Genomic DNA, 20,913 nt, shown 5'->3' with positions numbered 1-20,913 from the left:
CTTCAAAGAGTTCAGAGGTTGCCAATAAAAAAATTAACACTGGCGCTTATATACATAAGCATATCTGAGGATCAACATAGGCTCTTTTTGTAGTGACTGTGTCAGAGGACAAGCTAAACAAACAACTAGTAATGAACAACCGAGCCCATGATTTTATCCCCATTTCCTGCTGACCCACGGCTTGCCAAGACACTGCTGTTGCCTTCGGTGTACTTCGTACTGCAAATTATTTGCCGCAAAATATTTCCGTGGCTATTTCCAGATTTACAGACTGGTGGTCAGACTTTTTCCCTCCCCCTCTCCCCCTTCAAAATGCACTACTTGAACTCTGTGCATCTGCTGTGGCTGCAGGAAGACTGTGTGTCACGTAGCACATTTCTGGGCCTTGACTGGAGGAGGCTAATTTCAAAAATGAAGCTGCACATGCAAAATATCACAGCTGCCAATATAAAAAGAAAGGAGAGGGTGGAGAAGAAAGCAAAGCGTCTACTGTTGACTTAAAAATTCTTATTACTGCAAACATTCTTGTTGGTAAACTCATTTCCCAGAATATTTATGCAAACAAAAGGAGTTCTAGTACAACCAGAGCAAGTGTAATTTAACACCTGAATTAATGTTTATCATGTTTCAACTTTTCAGTATTCCCTTGCTTCTACTCAGATGTGAAATTCTTCTGGCGTGTAAATACCAATGTGTTTCAGCAGCTCCCAAATAATTCAAATCCTTTAACGTGCTGGTGGCTTCCACATTGGTACAACAGTGCCTCCAAGGTGGAACCTGGGGGAAACTGGGAAAAAGAGAAGATAGCCCTTTGGGAATAGACACACTCCCTCTAAAATCTAGTCCAGGCTGTTGGTTACCTTCTGATTTCCACCAAAATATCCCCCTGGACCACCACTGTTCCCCAGACCTGTGAGGAGCCCAGGATATGAGATCTCATACCACACAGCTTAAGACAATATGATGGTCGTCTTCATCAGAAAGGAGACTGGACCATAGATATGACAACCCCCACACCACGCTTCTGCACAGGGGAGAGCCTGAGTGAGGAATCTGGTTTCCTCAAACCAACGAAGGCACCCTATATTTTTCCGTTCTGGTCTAAACCCAAAAGTTTGTAGCACAGCTCAGCGCTGGCAACTGAAATGATCTACAGGACAGCCAGAGATCTCAGCACACCAGACATGCACTTTCTAGGAAATCACAAAACTGGAGCAACAGCAGCCTTGCAAGGGTATCCACAAAACACAGCAGTTTTCTTTACAGATGGCAAAATTCACCCATGCTAGAAAACGGATCAATCCTCGGTAGCTGGACCACAGGACAAAGCGATGTATTTGAGTAAGATTAAAGAAAATGCTGAAAGTTTTGACAATCAGTGTCCTCCATCAAACTCTGGGAGAGCTGCAGGGTTAAGAAGTTAATTCAAACTAAGTTACCTAAATCCTGTTTGCCCTTTTTTCCGGAGCTCTCAGTTAAATTCTGACAGAGCCTTGGAATAATTATCTTCTCCTGTAATGACATTTCCCCATTTTCTCCTGTTGATGACTGCCACGGCACCCCCACCAGCAGAAGGGAGCCAAGGATGCTCACCACGGCTCACCTGCACCAACCTGCGATGGGTCCTTTCGCTCTCTGCTCTGGCAAGTCTTCCCGCTGCCAGGAGCGGGAGAAGCCCTGGATCCCACCTTCCTAGCCGAGGGGTGACCAAAGGCAAGCTAAAAACGCCTGGCTTTTCCCAGGAATTTGGGACAGCTGGCACTAAGAAGTCTTGCAGATGTGGTAGAAAGATTTTTACAGCTTTGCCCACAATAAAACCAAGTGAAAGAGGAGACTTGTGTGTTGCAGAGAAGGGGGGAGACCCCCCCACATCCATTCTGAGTCCAATACATGGAAATATGACCCCTGTTACGCAGACGAGCTCCAGGAGCCCTCTGGCATTTTGCAGAGCATCAGTTGGTGCAAGATGGAGACTCATTCTACGTTGGACTTTCAGGGGGGTGGGGAGTGGCTGGGGATGTTTTGTTTAAATGCTTCCAAAACCCTCTTGAGAGGACAGCAAAGAAAATCCTCACTGGTTTTAGCCAATTATTTCCCCTTTTTATGTTTTCAGCAGCCTAGTTCTGTACCCATCTGCCCTCTCCCTATACTCCTTTCCAAAACCAGACAGGCATCCCACATGGGAGCAGGGGCAGGGAGCCAAACGGACCCCACGCTCCTCCCAAGGCAAAATCTCATCAACGTGGAGGGATGAGACAAGAAATGAAACCCACTTGCTTTAATCTGAAAACGCTGCTAGCCTGTATAATATTCATACACAAACAAAACTTACAGAATTAAGTGGCATAATAGTATTTTTCTATCACAACAAGATCCCTAAAGTGATGGGGACTATTTTCCTCAGCTAGATTCGGATACAAAGTGCCTCCTTCTAATACCTGCTTCCAATAAGTTCTTTTAAACAAATAACAGCTTTGCTAAATAGGTTGCATATTGCTTATTATAAGTTTTCTTGTTTAATAGCATGGCATCAAGCAATCAATAAAGACTCAAAATCCAGATACAAAATAGAAAAAACCTTTCACTTTTACTGTAAAGTCAACATCTTTCAGCTACGTCTTTTACTTTCTGCTCAGCCTCCCATTTCAGTAAGGTTTAACCTCTTAAGGAAATTGTTTTAAAAGCAGTTAAAAATAATGATTAAATTATGGGATTTACATGAAAGAAATCCTCAGCCCATTCATTTTTTTAAATCATGGCAATTTGTTTTTTAAAAGGTGTTTGAAGTCCCTGAATCTACCTCTTGGCACCATTAAAAAAAAAGTAGTTTATAATCCCCTAATGTGCTTAAATAAAGCCTTCAATAGTTCAAATTGTTATTAAACATCTTTTGGGATTATAATTTTATGGCTTTTTTTGCCTGATTAGATGATGAACGTGAAGATCATCAAATACTCATCATATAACAAACCAATTACATCGTATAATCCCCAAAATGAGGTTTGAATCCCAACATTTCAAATTAAGCTGGATTTAAAGGATGCAGAGAATTCACAACGAGCCAACAAAACACTTGCAGAGACACCCCCAAACTCCATTCTTCCAGTTCTGAACAAAAAGGTGCCATTGCTGGGACAAAACCATAGTACGGGTTGAAGCAGAAACCAACCCTGTTGCCACAATTAAATTTATACAGATCGGGTTGTAGGCAAGATTGTTTTTTCCTTCCCCTTCCCTTCCTCCAAGCCTTCCCCGCGTTTCACAATCCCTGCTGAGGGCTGTACATTACAGTGAGAAGATCTGCTTGAAAAATGGTAGCTGAGACATGATCCCTGAATGTTAAGTGATCCAAGAAATAATAATAATAAGTAAAAAAAAAAAAAAAAAAAAAAAAAAAAAAAAAAAAAAAAAGAGGGCTTGTAAAATGTTGCCAGGCTGCAGCACACCCTGAAATTATCCTTAGGGCAACTTTCTGGAGCCCAGCTCCAGCACAGAGCTGGTCCTCCCCAGCCCCTCCTGGAGGGACTGCCATGGCATTCGATGTTCATCCGATGCCACCCCACAAGCCTCCCCCTGGTTTTGACTGAACTTTTACAATTTGGGGACGTTCTCACCTCTTCACTGAATTATTAGCAGCTTTTTTCTTTTTCTTTTTAATCCAAATAGTAACAGTCCGTTCCTTCCGTCTCAAATTGATAGCCAAATCTTAAAAACAGATTTCACAAACCTCAAAACTTACATAGGCTGGTGTCATAATCAAAAATTTCAACAAGCTCCACAGCTACATTCTGCCTAAGGGCTGACCCAGGCTGCTCTCCCAACCCAGCCATTTAATCAAAATTAAGCCAGAATAGCAAACAGTTAATAAGACCTGCAAAGTCCTAAATGTAAGTCTGGCCACCACTTCTGCTATTGTTTTAGCCGATTTTCGGGGGGTTGTTATTATTCCAAAGGGGATTAAAAATAGGGCAAGTTGAAGGAATTTATCCCCTGAGGTGTTTCCGAGCAGACTGCCTGCACCCACAGAGGACAGCACTTGCCCGCCCTGTGAGCAGCTCGGTCTGCACATCAGTCCAAATAATGGGGGGTGGGGGGTGGAGGGGGCTGCAGCCTGACGCTGAGCGGGAACTTCTGCCCAAACATCCAGCAACCGGAGAGGACACAGCCTTGCATTTGATTTTTCTTCTTCAATAAAGAAAAAAAAAAAAAAGAATATCCTCCTAAGTGGGAAATGAGAACTAAGGGACAAACCTTAGGAAAGGAAGCCAGTACACGGAAGAAGACTTAATACTCCTGGAGATGGAATAACTGCATAGAAGGAATTAAAGCAGCCTATACACTTTTGAAAGATTGTATTCGTCCAACATTTATTTTAAGTCTTTCCAACCATTAATCATTAGTATGACAGACACAGCAATTACTGTCTATCTTGTTTAATTCCATGCCACTGATATGTATTAATATTACAATTGTAAGGGAGGAAAAAAAAAATTGCCTTTGAAAAGGAGGGCTCCCAACTAACACCCCCAATTAGGAACATCAGGAAGCGCCAGTGGTCAAGGGGATGCTGGATTTTGCACTCAACCGCTGCTCGGTTTTCCCTGCCATTTTCCAGATGGGAAAGTGAAGGCAGGTTTAAGCGCTGGGGGCAAAAGGGAGGTATCACCTGCCCTGACACGTCCCCTGCCTGAACAGAACCACCTCCCTATCTCTCCTCATGCTCCTGCTTTAGGGAGGACCTTGTATCCACCCTAGGGAAGACCAAACGCACTAATAAAAAGATAAATAAATGATGTGAGATCTCTAGTTTCCTCAGCTGACTGCTCCCTGGGATGACCTGCCTCCCACGGCGAGGAGCCCAGCTGGGGACCACCGCCATGCCAGTGTGCAGGGTTGTAAGAGGAGTCAAGACGCCCAGATGCCCTCATAAATGAACTGGGGTCTTCGTCCCTTCCGTCTCTTACCCAGCTACTCCTCAGCTTTGATTGCAGCCAGGATTTGGGCCCAGGTGGTTTTTTTTCAGCACCCCAAGCAGCTTGCCAATGTATTATGTTTCTCTAGCACTAACTGTAGTTCTGGCTCGTCCCATGTTTGCCTGGAGGACACCTTCCTCCACACAGGAGACCTGCTGCTCCTCTGGCTGCAGGAGTTCCCTGCTGCCTTGTCACTCCTGTGAGAGCACTCCCAGCTGGAACATGCGCTTGGAAGAGTCTACAACATTGTCCCGGCATGTTTTAATTTGGGGAAACTGTCTGTGACCCTATAGAATCGATTTGAAAGGTCTGTCTCAAGGTCCTAGCTGGAGAAGGTTGGACTGGGTAAACCAATTCTGCTTTACTGAATTGAATCAGACCTGCCTGGAGCCACCACGATGCTGCCAGAAGAGCAAGCTGCCCAGCAGTAAATCGGCATGCTGGCTGGGCTGGATCTGCTCGGGGTGGGGCAGATTTTTAAAGTGAGCCTTAGCACAGTGCTGCAAGGTGGAAAATGCAGCAACTTCATTGCACAGGTCTTGGGGGGTGGGTTCTTCCTTGTGTTTGAGCCTTCCAGAAAAAGAGACCACCTTACAAGCAGATATCCAGATGTTGTCTCCCAGGGGCAGCTACCCGTGCAGCAGCAAGCTCTGCAGGCACTCTCATCTTCTCCTTTGCACACATCTAGTGCACAGCAGAAGAGTGAAAAGCCACTTGCACCCTACACTCCACGTAGACGGAACAGCGATAGCATCCGCTCTCCGCTCCTGAGAATGCGCATGAAGCCAGCCGCAAGGTCAGGTCAAGCCTGTGTAGCTAAATAGTCAACGCAGGGTGGCTCCGGGCACGAGGTCTGCCAGGAGTCACCCCTGCTCTCTCCTGCCACCTTCCCAGGAATGGCTTTGGAAGGTGGCGGCTGGCCCAGGCTAAGAGCGTGCTGCAGACTGCCCAAGCAGTTTAACAGGACAGATCATCACATCCCTGTGCCTGCGGGGTGGTTAATTTGCTAGCACAAACACAGCAACACCCCGCTTCCAGGAAAAAATATTAATAGTAATATATACTACTTAATCTGGAATTCCTCAGCTGGGAACTACAGGGACGGACACGCAGCTGCCCAGTGTCCCCTGGTGTGCCTTCTCCTGACTGCAGAGCTTCCAGGGCATCTCCTCAAACCAGCACCTACACCAGCTGCGTCAGGCTGGTGCGATCATCGCTGCCGGCACAGCATCCGTGGACCGTTTTGGAGGCAGATGTCCTTAACCTCACATCTACCTGCAGCGAGGCACCAGGTGTCAGCTCACCTTGGGTGAGGACGTTGAATTGGGGAGCCACCAAAAGGGACCTGGGCCACTGGCAGCGATGCGCTGAACGCTCCAGGGACAGGGCAGAGGAGCTGGCAGGGCTGGGGGACGGCTGACGTGGAGTCTGCCAGGGAGGGAGGGAGAGGAACGTGGAGATCTCCGAGGCCCTCCCCGGCTTTGGAGGAGGAGTGCTCCAGCACGAAGGTTCATTCATAGCAACCCAGGACCACGCGGGGCAGGATTCCCCGCCTGATCCCCATGCTGACAAGAGTCCCGGCAGATATCTGGTTTCTTGGCTCAGCGGGGGATGGAGGGGCGATGTGCATGAGCGCTTCCTCCAGTTTATGAGTATCCCCTTGGCAGGGCTCCCACCGGGGCTGGGCAAGCTGGCTGGCTTCTGGTTTCATCCTGACCCCTACTAGAGGCAGGAGCGAGAGTCAACCGCTGGGATCAGAGGCGAGAGCTGCTCCTCAGTACCACCTGCAGACCCCCGGCACCCCTCGCCTGGCCCTCATCCTCCTGGCACAGAAAAGCTCCGACAGAAAACCTGGGGCCGAAGGCCCACATCCCCCCGGTGGATGGAAACATGTGACAGATCACCACAATGGGATGAAACGGGAGAATGGCATTAGAAACACTTGGCTAAATGCTAACGTGAGGAGGTGTGGTACACAATATAAAGCCTTGAAAGAAGTTCCAGCATCCAGCTTAACCCCACGCACCTGTCCCGAGCTTTGATTTCTAATCCCAGGAATAAAAAAAAATTACAGGTAGCTGTGGCAACAGAAATAGCTGCGCATCCCCCCACCCCTTCATAACATTAAATACAGGGGTAACTTACACTCTGGGAATGAGAACGTCTCAAAGAAAAAAATTATACTTTCCTATTAAACCAGATACATTCAGACCTTTCATCACGAAGCTTCTGATGATCTCTGACAAACAGCTGAATAAGGTCTTTGTTTGCTTTTCGCTTTGTTTTTAATCTCCCCAATTATTTTCCGCAGTTCTCCAGAGCACAGAACCAGGGGCCGAAGGCTGCTCACTGCTCCGAGGCAGCGATTCCCACGTCAGCCAAGGGGAGCTGCAGCTGTGCAAGCAGTGGGGCAGGACAGGTCTCCGAGGTTATTAGAATAAGCTTAGTCACACTTTGTGGTGACGTCCTGTTAACAACTGCCACTCGATCAAAAAAAAAAAAAAATTAAAAAAAATCTAAAAACAACACACACACACAAAAACCCCAAAACATACACTCCGTGCTCTTCCCCTGGCATCTAGCAAATGAGGCAACAACAACAACAACAACAACAACTCTGCTCGGAGAAGTTCCCTGAGCTGCCTGTCAGCAACATCATATGTATATTTGCTTTCTATGACTACTACAACTATGACATTTTCCATGTTTTATTTTGCATATGTGATCTAGAGTTCACTTACTGTTAGATGCTGGAACAGCCATGCCCTCATGATATTTGTGGCTACTTTGGGAAAGATGCCACGCTTTTTATGTCGCTTTTTGTCCTTATCTGGATCATCATCATCACCTGTGCTGGGGGAAGCTACACTGTTGTCCAAGCCGTCACCTGTAAATATAGTGAATCAAATTTTGACTTATGCTACCTTTATATACTTCAGCCGAAGCCTGGCTTTGGGTATAAACTGCATGAATATTTAAATGAGGTATAAATTCTTTAGCACCGTAATTCACCAGGGGTTGAGGGGACGGGGGGAAGAGACATGGGGAGAGGGAAGGTCTCAGGACTGTGTCGGCCCCATTCTGGTTTATCCTGAAGGACACTGCGGCCATTTCTGCCACCATAACCCAAACCAAAAAGTGCGTAAGACAAAAAAATTAAAACATAAATAAATAAAATCTTGCAAGCATCCAGCTCGCAAAGTTGGCAACGGTGGCTTTTCTTCACACTAGGTCACTTCCCAAAAATTCATCCCAATCAGCTGCTTTGTCTGAGATGGCAATTAGGAAAGTATCGATGGTGTCCCATCTCCATGATGCGTGTGAACCAGGTGCCCCATCCCACTCTGGGATGCAAAAAGCAGGGTGGATGCACCTCTCTTGCAACATCATATTCTCCCCCCAAATTCAGAAATAATCAGAAGACTGGGGCATCTCTTATGTTAAGCCTTTTGTAGAGGTTTGGCTTCCCCTGACTTTTTGATGGGAGGTGGACAGTTAACTGGCCTCCCCTCTTCCCAGCCCCAGCGAAAAGAAATTCATAGCGGGATAAGTAGGTACCGATTTGACATACACCATAGGAATTAACACCCTGCATTGTGCTGCTGTGCCATATCCGTAATAGATGTCTGCTCCCGTTAAACAGCAACTGATCCAGAATGAATTTCCTTAATGCAGACAAGGTCTCAGACAGTTCTCATCACGTTAGCAACATTTCTAGAGGAGGATGCAGCCACAGAGCGGCCAGCCTGGCTCTGGGCTGATGGGCTAGTGGTCAAAGGGAAACAAAACTTGCAGTGCCTGGCCAGTGTGCATGCAGGTTTTGTTTCAAACCCAGAAAGCAGTTTATAAACAAGTCCACAGAGCAAACCAGTCTTTGCATTCTCTGCATGTGGATTGAACGGTATAGCCTGGCTTCCAAGGACACTGTATTGGTAGCAGGGTGGAGCTGTGATGTTATTAGGCAAGTGTTTTTTTACACCCCTGGGCAAGAACCATCAAGAAAGTCATCTGAATTGGGCTGAGTCAAAATTATCTGTTAGGAATAAAAATAAACAAAACAAACAAAAAAAAAAAAAAAAGGAGGGGGGGATGTAGACTGTCAAAATTATGATTTGTTAAACAGCTTTCAGTACCAAAAAAAAAAAAAAAAGTTATTATTAGTGTTATATTTTTAGCACCTTACTGACTGTGGCAAATTTATAATTGTCCTTATGACTTGGCCTGTGTCTTTAGCGAAATGGTAACCTTGGGTAGTTACAGAAACAAGATTTTTCTGAAGAAATCAGATATCTGACAAATTCTTTGAAAGCCCAGTATGTAAAAAAAGGGCTTTTATACAGAGAAGCAATTCACCATATAAAATAATAATTCATAAAAGAAACATGAGCAAAGGAAACAACTCAACAACATTTAAAATTCCATGGGCTAATCCACTTTCTGTCTGTGAGAGGCAAACAAGGAAAAGAAAAGTATTACGCATTCATTGATTAAAAATGAAAAGCTTCTAACCTAATGACACTGCCTTTCACCACCTCCCTGCAACCGTCCACCCACCCTCGCCACCCCCGCACCCCCCCCCCCCTCGCCACCCCCGCACCCCCCCACCCCACCCCCGGCTTTTTTAAAAATACACTCTCTCCTCATTTCAAACCCCCTTCAGATTAATTTAGCAGGCATCGCCTCATGCCTGACGGGAGGAGGACTCATTGATAATTTATGGAAATATCTACTATAATCCAAGGGAGATGACTTTTTTTCCAGCTTTGTGCATCAATAGATAATCAAGGCCTTCAAGCAGCCTTAGCTTCCCATTACCTCGGGCAAGAGAATTCCTGAAAGCATGCCTCCGGGGCACCTGAATTATATCCTCCATTAGGGGAGGAAAAGCTTTCTGCATTCCACCTATAACACTCCCCAGAACCTTTCCTGTTTATTTCTGCTGTATGAAAGCAGAAGCATTAGGAACAGGATTTTTTAAGTGAAGACTTATGTAGATACAATGGAGAAACCTTTCAAGCGCGAGCCAGATCACCTCCTTCAATCCCTGGCGGTGACCTATCCCAAATAAAAGGTTTCTGTTACATCATTAGCTCAAGCCAAAAACAGCCTTGGCTTAATGCACAGTTTGTTCTTCCTACTGTTTTTAGGCAAATACTGCTACTTTACTCCCATCTGGGAGGGAAATTACACTGCTGGGCTGTAATCTAAGACAAGATTTTCATTGGAAGCAAATGCTTTCAATCCAGTGTAAATACTGGTGCATGTTCAGAAAAGCCTAAAACAATAAACCCTGGCCCCGTCCGACACCAGTTAGAGAAAGTGAAAGGCAGGGAAAGGATAAGAAAGCACTCGGCTATCCTAAGAGCAAATGCTTCGGGAGACTTTCATAAATTGTTTAACCTCTTCCACTTTTTTTTAAATGGAAAATTGATCCCGTATAGACCGAAACCACAGAGAGAATTCTAAATGGTCAATTGTGGATTTTAGTATTTCCATCTACTTTGCAACTCGATACACTCACCTCTGTGAGGTCCCCAGAGATCCCACACACACCCCCCCCCCCCCCACCTTTCCCCGCCCCCCCCCCCCCCCCTGCCTTTTCGTCTTTTTAAAGATCACTACACAAAGTTGAAGCACCACTGACCAGCCACACGGTAGCAGCTATGAACTGCATTTGTAAAATGTCAGCGGCGACTCCGTTCCCGAAGTTGACTTCTGCCGCCAAATGAAGGCGAACTGAAAAGGTGGAAATAATCATAGAAATGATGCTAGTCCATAAACAAGCTTACAGCCTCATTAGTATAGCGGGAGGCTCCGCTGGGTGATTTATGCTTGTTTTGCTGATGCCATGAGGAAATGCCATAGGGCAACTTCAGCCAGCTGCTAATGGTTTCTGACAGCTTCTTAGCAACTAGTGCAAGCAACGCCGTGGCGTTTGCTAGTGACAGAAACCGAAAATGTCATATTATCTGCCCATGTGTCACGAAGTCCGTGTGGCAATTAACTAGTAGGCCAGTGACTGAGGGGCCACAGGCTCTGCAGAATGGCCCGTGGCTATTCGGGGGGCAGAGGAGGCGCAGCGCTCCCATTTACGCCGCGCATATGCACGGATGTATGCGCCATCCGCATCACGCGCCCGCCGCCGTCGCTGATGAGTTTGGTCCATGCAGATCCTTTGTCCGTGGAGAAACTCTGGCTCGCTTTCTCTTTAGGCACGGCGTGACATTATCAGAGGGCCTGCAAGTAATCTCTCTTGATATGATGGTTGGAAATGGCACTTTAATTGGCAATACCTGATTCTCTGGTTTCGAGCACTGGATCCGAAGGTGCTAGCTGTTTTTCTGCTCACTCGCAAATTAGTCTAAAAGGATTTAAGATCACTGAAGCAGACTCGTTGCCTGTCAAATTGCTGGGAGCGCAGCAACTCTGCACAGCAACTAGACGCTATTTAAAAGAACTCGCCAGCGCCTGTGAGGAGCAGGAGGAGAGCCCGGGCTCCGCGCGCCCGCTCCCCAGCCAGCAAACCAGGCGCTATATGTCAAACTGTCAAACCTTTCAGCATGGCCGTTTGCCCTTTCAAATAATATTTAAGAATTGTTTTTACACAATTTTTTATAGGCCATGGTCTAGTGAAAGAGGCCAACCAACAAAGAAAGGAATTTGTACTACAATTCGTCCGTGGACGATTTCTTGCCAGACCTGGGCCGGTCCCCATGGAGCGCGGCAGGTGACCTGTGGCAGCTCCCCGGCTGTCGGGGAGCTCCGATTTCAAACGCCCTCCACTCCGGTGTCCCAGAGTTGCCTATTTAAGCACACCCAGGCATTTAGGCTGTGCTATCTTGTTCCTTTCAAGCAAGGATAAAGCGGCATTTATCGTATTCAGCCCTGCTGAATGGGGCAGGCCGGCCGTGCCAGCGGGGGCTTCGCTCGCTGCATCCCCCTCTCCGCTGCCGTCGCCCCCTACGGCTTCCCTTCCCCTCCCGCTCCCTCAGAAACTCAGAGGCGGAAGCAGCAAAGGGCGACCGAGTTTACAGCGGCTCCTCGAGTGGGTGATGCTCTCTTGGTCCCGGGTGAGCTCTTAGGAACCTTCTGTTGGCAGAGCAGGTGAATCTGGAGAGCGCCCTGGCACAGGCGCTGGCCCCCAGCGGCTGCCGTCAGCTGGCGGTTCGAAGCCTCCTCCCTCCCTCCCACGCCAAATCCACATCAAACATCATCACCCCACGTGGCGCAGCTGGGCAGCTCCAGCTCCCAAACCCACCCTCAGACCTCGGCCATAAACACTTCCCAGGTGCAATATCGACAGCCCCAATCCCAAGTCAGGGACGTTTCAGAAAGGCTGGAAATTCAGGTGTCCTAAAAAACTCAACTACAAAATCCACACCTTTGCACGTAGCCTTTTAGACAAACATCCTCGAATGATTTTAAGCAGCTAGAACTCTCAATAGCAAAGTGCCTAATACAGCTTTACTACAAGTAACTTCACCAGAGGCAACAGGTTATTCCTCACCACGTGTCCTAAAGATCAAATCTGTATTTGGAGCACAAGTATTGTTTATATCAAAGAGAAACATACTATTCTCCAAAAGCCTGCTTCCCACACCTGTCACAAGACTTGAGAGAGGTTTTGGGGGTCCACTCTTCAGTTTTCTGGGAGGGGGTAAGAGGGCAGCACCAGCTCTGTTGAGGTCCACCAAATCATGCGATGAGCACCCCCTTCCAGCTTTGGCAATCCACTTCTAGAAAACCATCTAAATCCACTGGAGTTGATGGAAGAAAACACGGAAGACAGACATCCAGAAGCCCTTGAAAAGAGCTGGAGCAACTTTTAAGTGGACTGACTAAACCAGTATCCTCTAAAAGCTCCCCATGTTGAAATTCATTGTATTTTTCCAAATCCCTCCTGTTCAGAGCAGCTTCTGCCTCCTAGAAGAACGTTATGGTTTGCACTTAACTTTTTGTATTTAATAAACTAATATAATTTAAATATGTGCCATGTTTGGACAAAAATTATTGATTTTTGCACTAGATTTGTAATAGTTTTGGTGCTATGAACTGCAACACCTAACATGATGCCCCAAAGTTCATGAGCTTTTCAATAGTGTGATTTTTTTTACTTTATCAGAATTTTTTTTAAAAGCATTTAGACACAAGTGCCTCAAATTCCTTCTTCTGCTAGCATGAGATATCCTACATTATCTAAGCCAAATATTTAACTGTTCACTGCCCATCCACAGCTCTGTTGGCTCCTTTCCCTTTTAACTCCGGCAAGAACTCAAATCTCTTTAGTAACCTACCCAGGTAACTGGAGAGCAGGGCTCATTAACAACGTCCAGCAACATAATGCTGTAGAGAGATTTTAAGCAGAAAAATTACTTTCCTCAACCTTTCTTCAGCACTCTGTGCTGCTTTAGAGTAACCACTATAATTTCTGCACCTTCACCTACGTCACCCCTTACCAAACACGTCCCCAGTTTGCTGGATACCCACCCCACCACCCCGCTGACTTCTACCAGAGCAAACCAGACCTATGTGTGGAAGAGAGTTCTCCTAAAAGGTACAAAATTATGAACTCTCAAAAAGCAGGTCCAAGGATGCGACAAGTTTTTTCTGTAAAACAAGAGCAAGAGAGAAGGAATCTGCCACAACCTACTGCTCCCAGGTCATTCCAGACCACCAGCACCGAACGGACTTGGGCAATCGAAGAAGAATACGGAGGTTTGAGGGGGCGTTATTAGTTTTTATTTGTTTCTGACACAACCCGCTTCAACTTGGCAAAGGAATGCGGTAAGCAGAAGTCACACCCAAATGGCTGACATGAGTCAGGGTGGTTAATATTTGTGTCCAGGAGTACTGGAGGACAAGTTCACTGCTCAGAAATGATCATTGCTTCTTACAGCAAGGAAGGCACTGGCATGCTCTGGGGACGTATGCCCAGCTAGTAAACCAAGCTGTACATATTTGCTGAGGAGAACTACAAGTTTTGACATGAAAGGGTCTGTGAGTTTAGAAGATTTCCCCAAAATACATTATTTTAAAATTTAAACACACACATGCACGTATATGAGGAGCGGCTAAGGGCACTGGGGATGATCAGCCCAAAGAAGAGGAGGCTCAGGGGGCACCTTATTGCCCCGTAGGCAGGGGGGTCAGGCTCTTCTCCCAGATAACCAGCAGCAGGACAAGATGAAACGGCCTCAAGTTGCACCCAGGGAGGTTTAGGCTGGATATTAGGAAAAGCTTCTTCACTGAAAGGGTGGTCAAGCATTGGAACAGGCTGCCCAGGGAGGTGGTGGAGTCACCATCCCCGGGGGTGTTTAAAAAACACGTATATGCGGTGCTTAGGAACATGGCTTAGTGGTGGCCTTGGCAGTGCTGGGCTAAAGGTTAAACTTGATGATCTAGAAGGTCTTTTCCAACCTAAACGATTCTATGATTCCATATAGCATCTGTAACATTAACCCACTGTGACTGACCTCCACCTGCCCATGCCCAAGCAAGGCACATGAGCTGAGGATGGGGCTACCAGCAGAAGGTACTTCAGAAAGCTTAAAGGAACTGTGCGATTCCTTTATCCCGATGAACATTTTCTGTTGGTTTGGATCCATGATTAGTCAGCTGTGATGGAAGCATCACTCCAGGAATTCCTGAGGTCAATGGCAATCATCTCAGCACATTGAATGGCCTACAGAACAGCCCCAAAAATGATTTAAAATGATGATGCAGGTCTACTTGTGAATTTGAAACCTGGTGTTGATGAGGAACCGGTTTGGTTTTTTCCCTTACTCCTTAAGGAAAAGCCTTCTCAAATATTCTTAATAAAAAGTTAATGAGGAACAACAAGGTTGAAAATGAGCATTAGCAAAGAACAAATACTGTGTGTTTGGGTTTGCACGCATCTCTTAAGGAGATGCGGTGCACGTTTCATGCAAGGATTCAGACCATGACATAAACAGCAGGAGGTTGTCAGTCACAGATAGTATCCATATTTACGAGACACTAAAGAAAAGAGTTGCAAAAACATCCTACACAAATATTCATAGATGGAGTAACCTGGATAAGTATAAATTACACTCTGGCATTTGACAAATTTTCAAAGTTTTTTTTCTTGAATCATTGTACTTTGTTCTTTAGAGACAGGAGCACCTTTTCCTAGTAACCTGATCCTCCTTTCTGTCTTGAATTCCCTCCAGGCAAGCAACGAGCAAATTAGCTGTCTACGCAAGGAGTAAAACCAGCATTGATGAACAGGGGGGAAAAACCTCCAGATTTTACTCATTTTCATTTGTTCGGCAGCTTTTTACAGCTGAAATGAAGGAAAGCTCTTCTCCTGCATAACTTCTTAAAGGGGTTCAGAAAACTCCGCTATTACGCCTAAGTTGTGCGATATTTCTGGAGCCATGCATCTCTGTGCCGAATGAAATACTAAAAAGAAAGCAATTCATTGTATGGGAAGCAAACAACTTTCTGCTGCCAGCAACAGAAGTTTACTTTGAGCACTTGGAAGCAAATACCCTGCAGAAAAGTATCTGGTTAAACAGAAAAACATCCTGCTTTAACCGAAAATGGTAAAAAGCTTAAATGGTTCTTTCCCCAACCTAAAAGCCTTCCTCTTCTTGGGGAAAGCTGTTGGTAATTCTCTCATTTTATTCAAATATAGGTCATCTTTTGAGACCTGTTCTCTCCCACCTCAGCAGGACAGCTGGCCCTCCCAGCAAAAGGTCACACCAGTTGCCTTCTCCATGAAAAGTCAACTGCACGTGGCTGAGACACAGGTAAATCCACCACTGGATCCAGGTGGACTTACTCCCTTGCAAAGCAGGAGCAGAAGCAGCAGAGGAGGAGCACCGGACTGCTCTGCCGTGGGGGAAATATGCCCAACTAATACCCCAAATGGCCATGAGGTCAACCTCTGTAAATCTCTATAGCTCCTTAACAACTGGCTCTATCTTTGTGTTTATCCAGCTCCTAAAACACTTGACTCTTGGACTGAGCACAAGCAGCTGTAAGAGGCTCAATGCAAAGATCAGAAGCATATTACGTATAAACTAAGGGACGCATTATCTGTAGAAACAGTTTATTACAGTGGAGCATTTAGGTAGGCTTCCTTCCCTAAACACAGCTAAATTGCCCTGGTCCTGCCTGCAAGCCTGCTTCAGAAGCAATGATGCTGTAGATTTCATGTTTTACAACAGAAAATACATGCCAGACCTTGACAGTGTCCAAACCATTCAAACCTAGGTTCTTCTATTGGAAAACAGTTTTTAAAAAAATTAATTGCTGGGTAAGACATACCAAAGGGGATTGCTGAACCAAACTACAGCATTTCATTTTGGGCCAATTCAAGAGCAACAAATGCTGGCCCAAGCTGCAGCATGCCCTGCAGGAACTATGTAGTTCAGATGTTGTTTGTCCCAAATCCTCTTTTGCAGGGCTGGACCCCTCATGTCACAGGAGTCATAATGAACACAAGAGAATTAGTCTAGTCAGGCAAGTCAGGATTCATGACCCACCGAGCCCACCTGAGGTATTTCCAGTTGGAAGTGCCTATGTGGTTTGTGTCAAGCGAAAATGATCCTGCTGATGCGCAATGTTCTTCTACTCCTGTCACTCATTTTGAAGTAGCATCAAACCCAATAAATTATTCTTTTCCCTGTCCCTAGTCCATCAGCAACATCTGACAATGAAACCCAAGACATGACTGAAAGAAAACGAACATTAAACCTCACTTTGCTTGCCATGGTGGCACCACACACTGTTTCCCCACATACCATGGTCAATTTGCAACCGCAAAAGGCAGAATTAAAAGGGATGAGAATAAAATGCCCCCATCTCATCTACCTTTCTTCTTTTGATAGTGACAACATCTCAGCTTCCATTGCCAATGCTTCAGAAAGCACCCATCATCTCACAGCACCTTACAAAGACCCACAGGCTGCAGCCGCTGCTCCAGCCATGGAACCCTCTGGAGTGGGCAGTTAGTGAAAAGGCACCTGGCTTCGAACTTAAGGAACAAAATTCATTATTTCTTTATACCTAAAACAAGAGGAAGAGACATTTTTGGCTTGTTGTGGAGAGTGAATCCAAAACCCCTCCCTGAGGCAGCTGGCTTCCCCATATCCCTGTATCTCACCACAGGGAGAGGAGGGCGCAGAAGAGAGTTGCCCACGTCCACCTAGAAGAACTGTTTCCACAAGATGCCTTTGAGGTCCAATGCAAACCAGCTCCCTGTGCAATGGCCCAAACTACTGGGCGGTGTGGGACAGAGTCACAGCACCCTGGGAACCTCCCAGTACCTGGGCTCCAGGTGAACAGGGCAGGAGTTGGAACCAAACCACTTACACTGCTCTTTTCTAAATTAATGTTAAAATATTTGCAATCAGGACGGCATTTGGACCACACCGTGAATCCCCTGCCCTCACGCTGCCCTAGCGCTGCCTGGGATGCTCGGAAGCCTAGTTTACCCCACAAAGATAAAACCTTACGTTACCACACTCGTAATTAGCTCAGGAAAAAACACCTTAATTACAAAATACACAACCATCTGTCAGGCCTTTTAAGGGAAGGGCGCAGGCAGAATTACTGATGGTTTTCTTGTGCTGTCCCCACTGCTCCTCGCTGCCTCGTGCCCTAAACCCACCTCTCTCATCCTTCCAGCAAAAGCCGGTTGCTCCTGAGGGCCCGTGACAGCAGCAGAATGCCGCTCCTCAGGAAGAAGGTGCAGAAGCCAAAAGGAGTAGATTTGACACAGCCAAGCTCACACGGGGTGCGGGGAGGTGGGATGGCACCCCCGGGAAGGGGCAGGTGTGGGTACAGCCCCCTCACACCCAGGCAGTGTGAATCCAGCCCTCGCGGCACAGCCTGGGAAGTTGGGAGGGCTTGGACAGCCCTTGGGAGAAATAACGGTGATGGGCAGGTGGTCTTGACCCCGCTCCTCACGGGTGGCACCAGGCTCACCTCATGGCACCAGCCACAAGGCTCAGCACCGAAGCTGAGCGCCTTTTGTGGTCCCCTGCGGGGCACACAGGCACCCACAGTCCTTTCAGGTGCTTCAGCCCTACCAAGTTATCACTGGAGCCCCCTTCGGCTCCAGCTGAACGTACTCGTGTCACTGCGATGGTTTTGGTTTCCTACGACTTTCTCTCACAGCTGTTGTGTTTTGCTGTTTGTTTTACCGTGCAGCTACAGGCTAGGGTGTGGGGATTTTCCCTGAATTAATACAAACAAACAACAAACCCAAATGCAAATCAACCAGGAACAGACAGATGTCAGAAAGTCCAAAACATGAAATGAAGGCGAAAAGCAAAGTCAGACTAAAAACACTTGAAAACTTCCCCTGAATATCACCTATACTTGCACGCTTGCCTCATTTTTACCTCTTTCATCTTCCACCACTACATATTCCTAGACATCCGCTATGGAGGATTACCTCGAACAGGCAAACTGATGGGACAAAAGGGAAAAACTTCTGGTGCACTCCAGAATGTGAGTACTACTTATGTCACTACACCTAGTGGCACCAAAGTCCCAACTGCAAGAGGGATAAAGGATGGGAAGGAGGTAACATAGCCATTTTCAGCTGATCTGTCTTTGGCTCCATTCCTTCGCAATAAGAGTGTTTTACCAAAATCCCACCAAAATTTCAGAGCAAAGCTGGGTCATAGCAAAAAGCCATCCAGCGTCTTAAAAAAAAAATAAATAAACAAAATGCAAACATCCTTCTAAAAGCAAGCCAAACAGATTTCTGGTGTTTCTTCTTCAATTCACGGCATTTGTCATTATCTCTAATAGCAACAGTAGTAAAAATGGATAGAAAGCAAAAACCGCCTGCTTTTAGTGATTTGATGTACTTTAAATGACACAAATGAGTAACCAAGGAAGTTAAAGAAAACCTCAGGTTCTGGCAGGCTAAAAACCACAGGCATCAGCTTCCCCACGGCAGGTACAGACTACACGGAAGAACAATCTTGCTTTTCTGCTGAAGCAACCTCATCCTTGTCGCAAGAGCTGAGGACCTTGCCCTGCCCCTTCCACCCACCGGTGCTGGAGGAAGGCTCCCACCTGCCCAGCTCACCACCCACCGGTCTCCTCCTGGGGCAGCCTGGCAGCGCCTACAAAGTCACCACCGTCACCTTCAAAAAGGTGCTGCCAAAAATCCTGTTGTCCAGACGGCACCCCCGCAGCTGAGGTTACCCTGGAACGTATTTCTCCTGTGTACCCCACCTTTCTTGTCCCAGCTTCCAAGGTGTGCTTCCCAGCTGTGAGGACACACCATGCACGCGGAGTCAGGCAGCGCTGCTCCTGGGTGCCCACCAGCCATGTCCCCGCACCCTTACTCTGCATGCGCTTCGCAAGAAGGGGTTTCTAGAGGCACTGGTTGCCTTGCAAAGGAAAATACTGACTTTTCTGAGCATCCTGTAAATACTGAGAAAAAGAGAAGAAGAATGGGAAGGAAATGGAAGGAGCAACCTGGAAAGGAGAAGGGAAACCCAGGAGCCCTTGGCTCAAAGGACCGAGCTGACCACACTCTTAGCCCTGCCTCCCTCTGTAGAAGATGTTTGCTTTTATTAATCTCGGAAAAAATGTGGTGTGTAAGCTAAGTCAGCCCCAGGCAGATTTAACTTGGGTGACCTGAACTTACTCTGCAGATCATCATAGGTCTCTCTGACCTTGGCAGTGACACAAGGATCATATTTTCCGGTAGATGAATTACTCTGGAGTAATTCTGCCAATCTATTAGGCATAAATAGCCTTTTATTTGGGATTGGGCAAATACATTCTCCCTTTCTGCCTCTCACCTTCCCAGACAAAATCTGTTTATTAGGATAAGGAAAACCTCACCCTTCATTAAGATCTGGGTACACATCTCGAGGGCCAGACAGAAACTTGGCTGCTTCATTCTCATGGCAACATGTGTTCAGACATTGATTGCCTTCAGCAAGAGGCATTTTGGAGTTAACTGGGAAGATCTGTTGCTTTTGATTGGAGCGCTCAGCTTGCATATTTGCAGATGAATATACAAATATCTTCAGACACAAAAAGAGGGGCAATATATATAGGTCCATGGTGGCTCTGTTCAGCTTTGATCACCAAAACACAATCCTCACCACCATACTTCTACATGCAAGTGAAGAGCAGCTCCACTAAAATCAGCCAAGTTGCACTGAGTTAAGAAAGAAAAAAAAAAAAAAAGAAAATCACATCTCAGCCTTGCAGAAAACCGACCAATTTGGGAGGAACAGGTAAACAGTGTGTTCTTGGACAAGAGCCAGCACAGTTTGGATGATGCAGACCTTTCTGTTCAAGAGTTGCACTGGTTTTTGCATCTGGTCACTTGAGGTCATACCGCAGAGCTCCGAGGCTCTGCAGAAGCCCTGCACGCTTCCTCCCCGTGACGGAGGTGGCTGAAGTGGCTATTAAAATCGGTTGTTATTCTGATGCCACCTGATTCTTAATTGCTGCAGAAATGGGGACTGAAACCACAGAAAGGGCTTTCTAGCATTGGCTAAGGAAGTATCAATTTTTGAGGTCAGAATAACATCCCTTAAAATTATGAATCAGAGTGGTCCTTTCATGCTGCACCTTGATAAAGGCAGGCAAAGCATTAGCAGACTACTTTGATGAAGATCAGGATAGTTTTATAAAATATATACATAGGCACACGCTCTGACATGCATAAAAAGAAAAGGAAATACTTGCAAACATGTATGCAAATTATCCTGCAACAGCCAAATAAATCCTAGTAAATACTACTTCCAGTTCTCACCATCACTCTGAATGAGTCCCTTCTGATAGATTCCTTGCATGCTGAGCAGAATGGAAATGCAGTTTTCCAACTGTTTGTGAATGGCTTGCTTCATCCGTTTTTGCGGTATGGTTGACCACTTAGAACCTGGAGGCAAACGTCTCTGCCTTAGGACTGGGTCACCGAGGCTTCTCAGGC

The 20,913-nt window shown here is 46.3% G+C and overlaps 1 protein-coding gene across 5 annotated transcripts in view; it reads right to left on the bottom strand.

Annotated features, from left to right (window-relative positions):
- The window catches only part of MEIS1 (Meis homeobox 1), a 110,252-nt gene that overhangs the window by 44,530 nt on the left and 44,809 nt on the right, over nt 1-20,913 (bottom strand). For all 5 annotated transcript variants that reach the window (XM_037392058.1, XM_037392055.1, XM_037392056.1 and 2 more), the window contains one exon: nt 7,715-7,860. In XM_037392058.1, the coding sequence (XP_037247955.1) occupies nt 7,715-7,860 (146 nt within the window). The remainder of the gene's footprint in view (nt 1-7,714; nt 7,861-20,913) is intronic.

Source organism: Falco rusticolus, chromosome 6 (genome assembly GCF_015220075.1).
Source record: "Falco rusticolus isolate bFalRus1 chromosome 6, bFalRus1.pri, whole genome shotgun sequence".
Taxonomy (NCBI): domain Eukaryota; kingdom Metazoa; phylum Chordata; class Aves; order Falconiformes; family Falconidae; genus Falco; species Falco rusticolus.
This window is presented reverse-complemented; position numbering and strand designations above follow the sequence as displayed.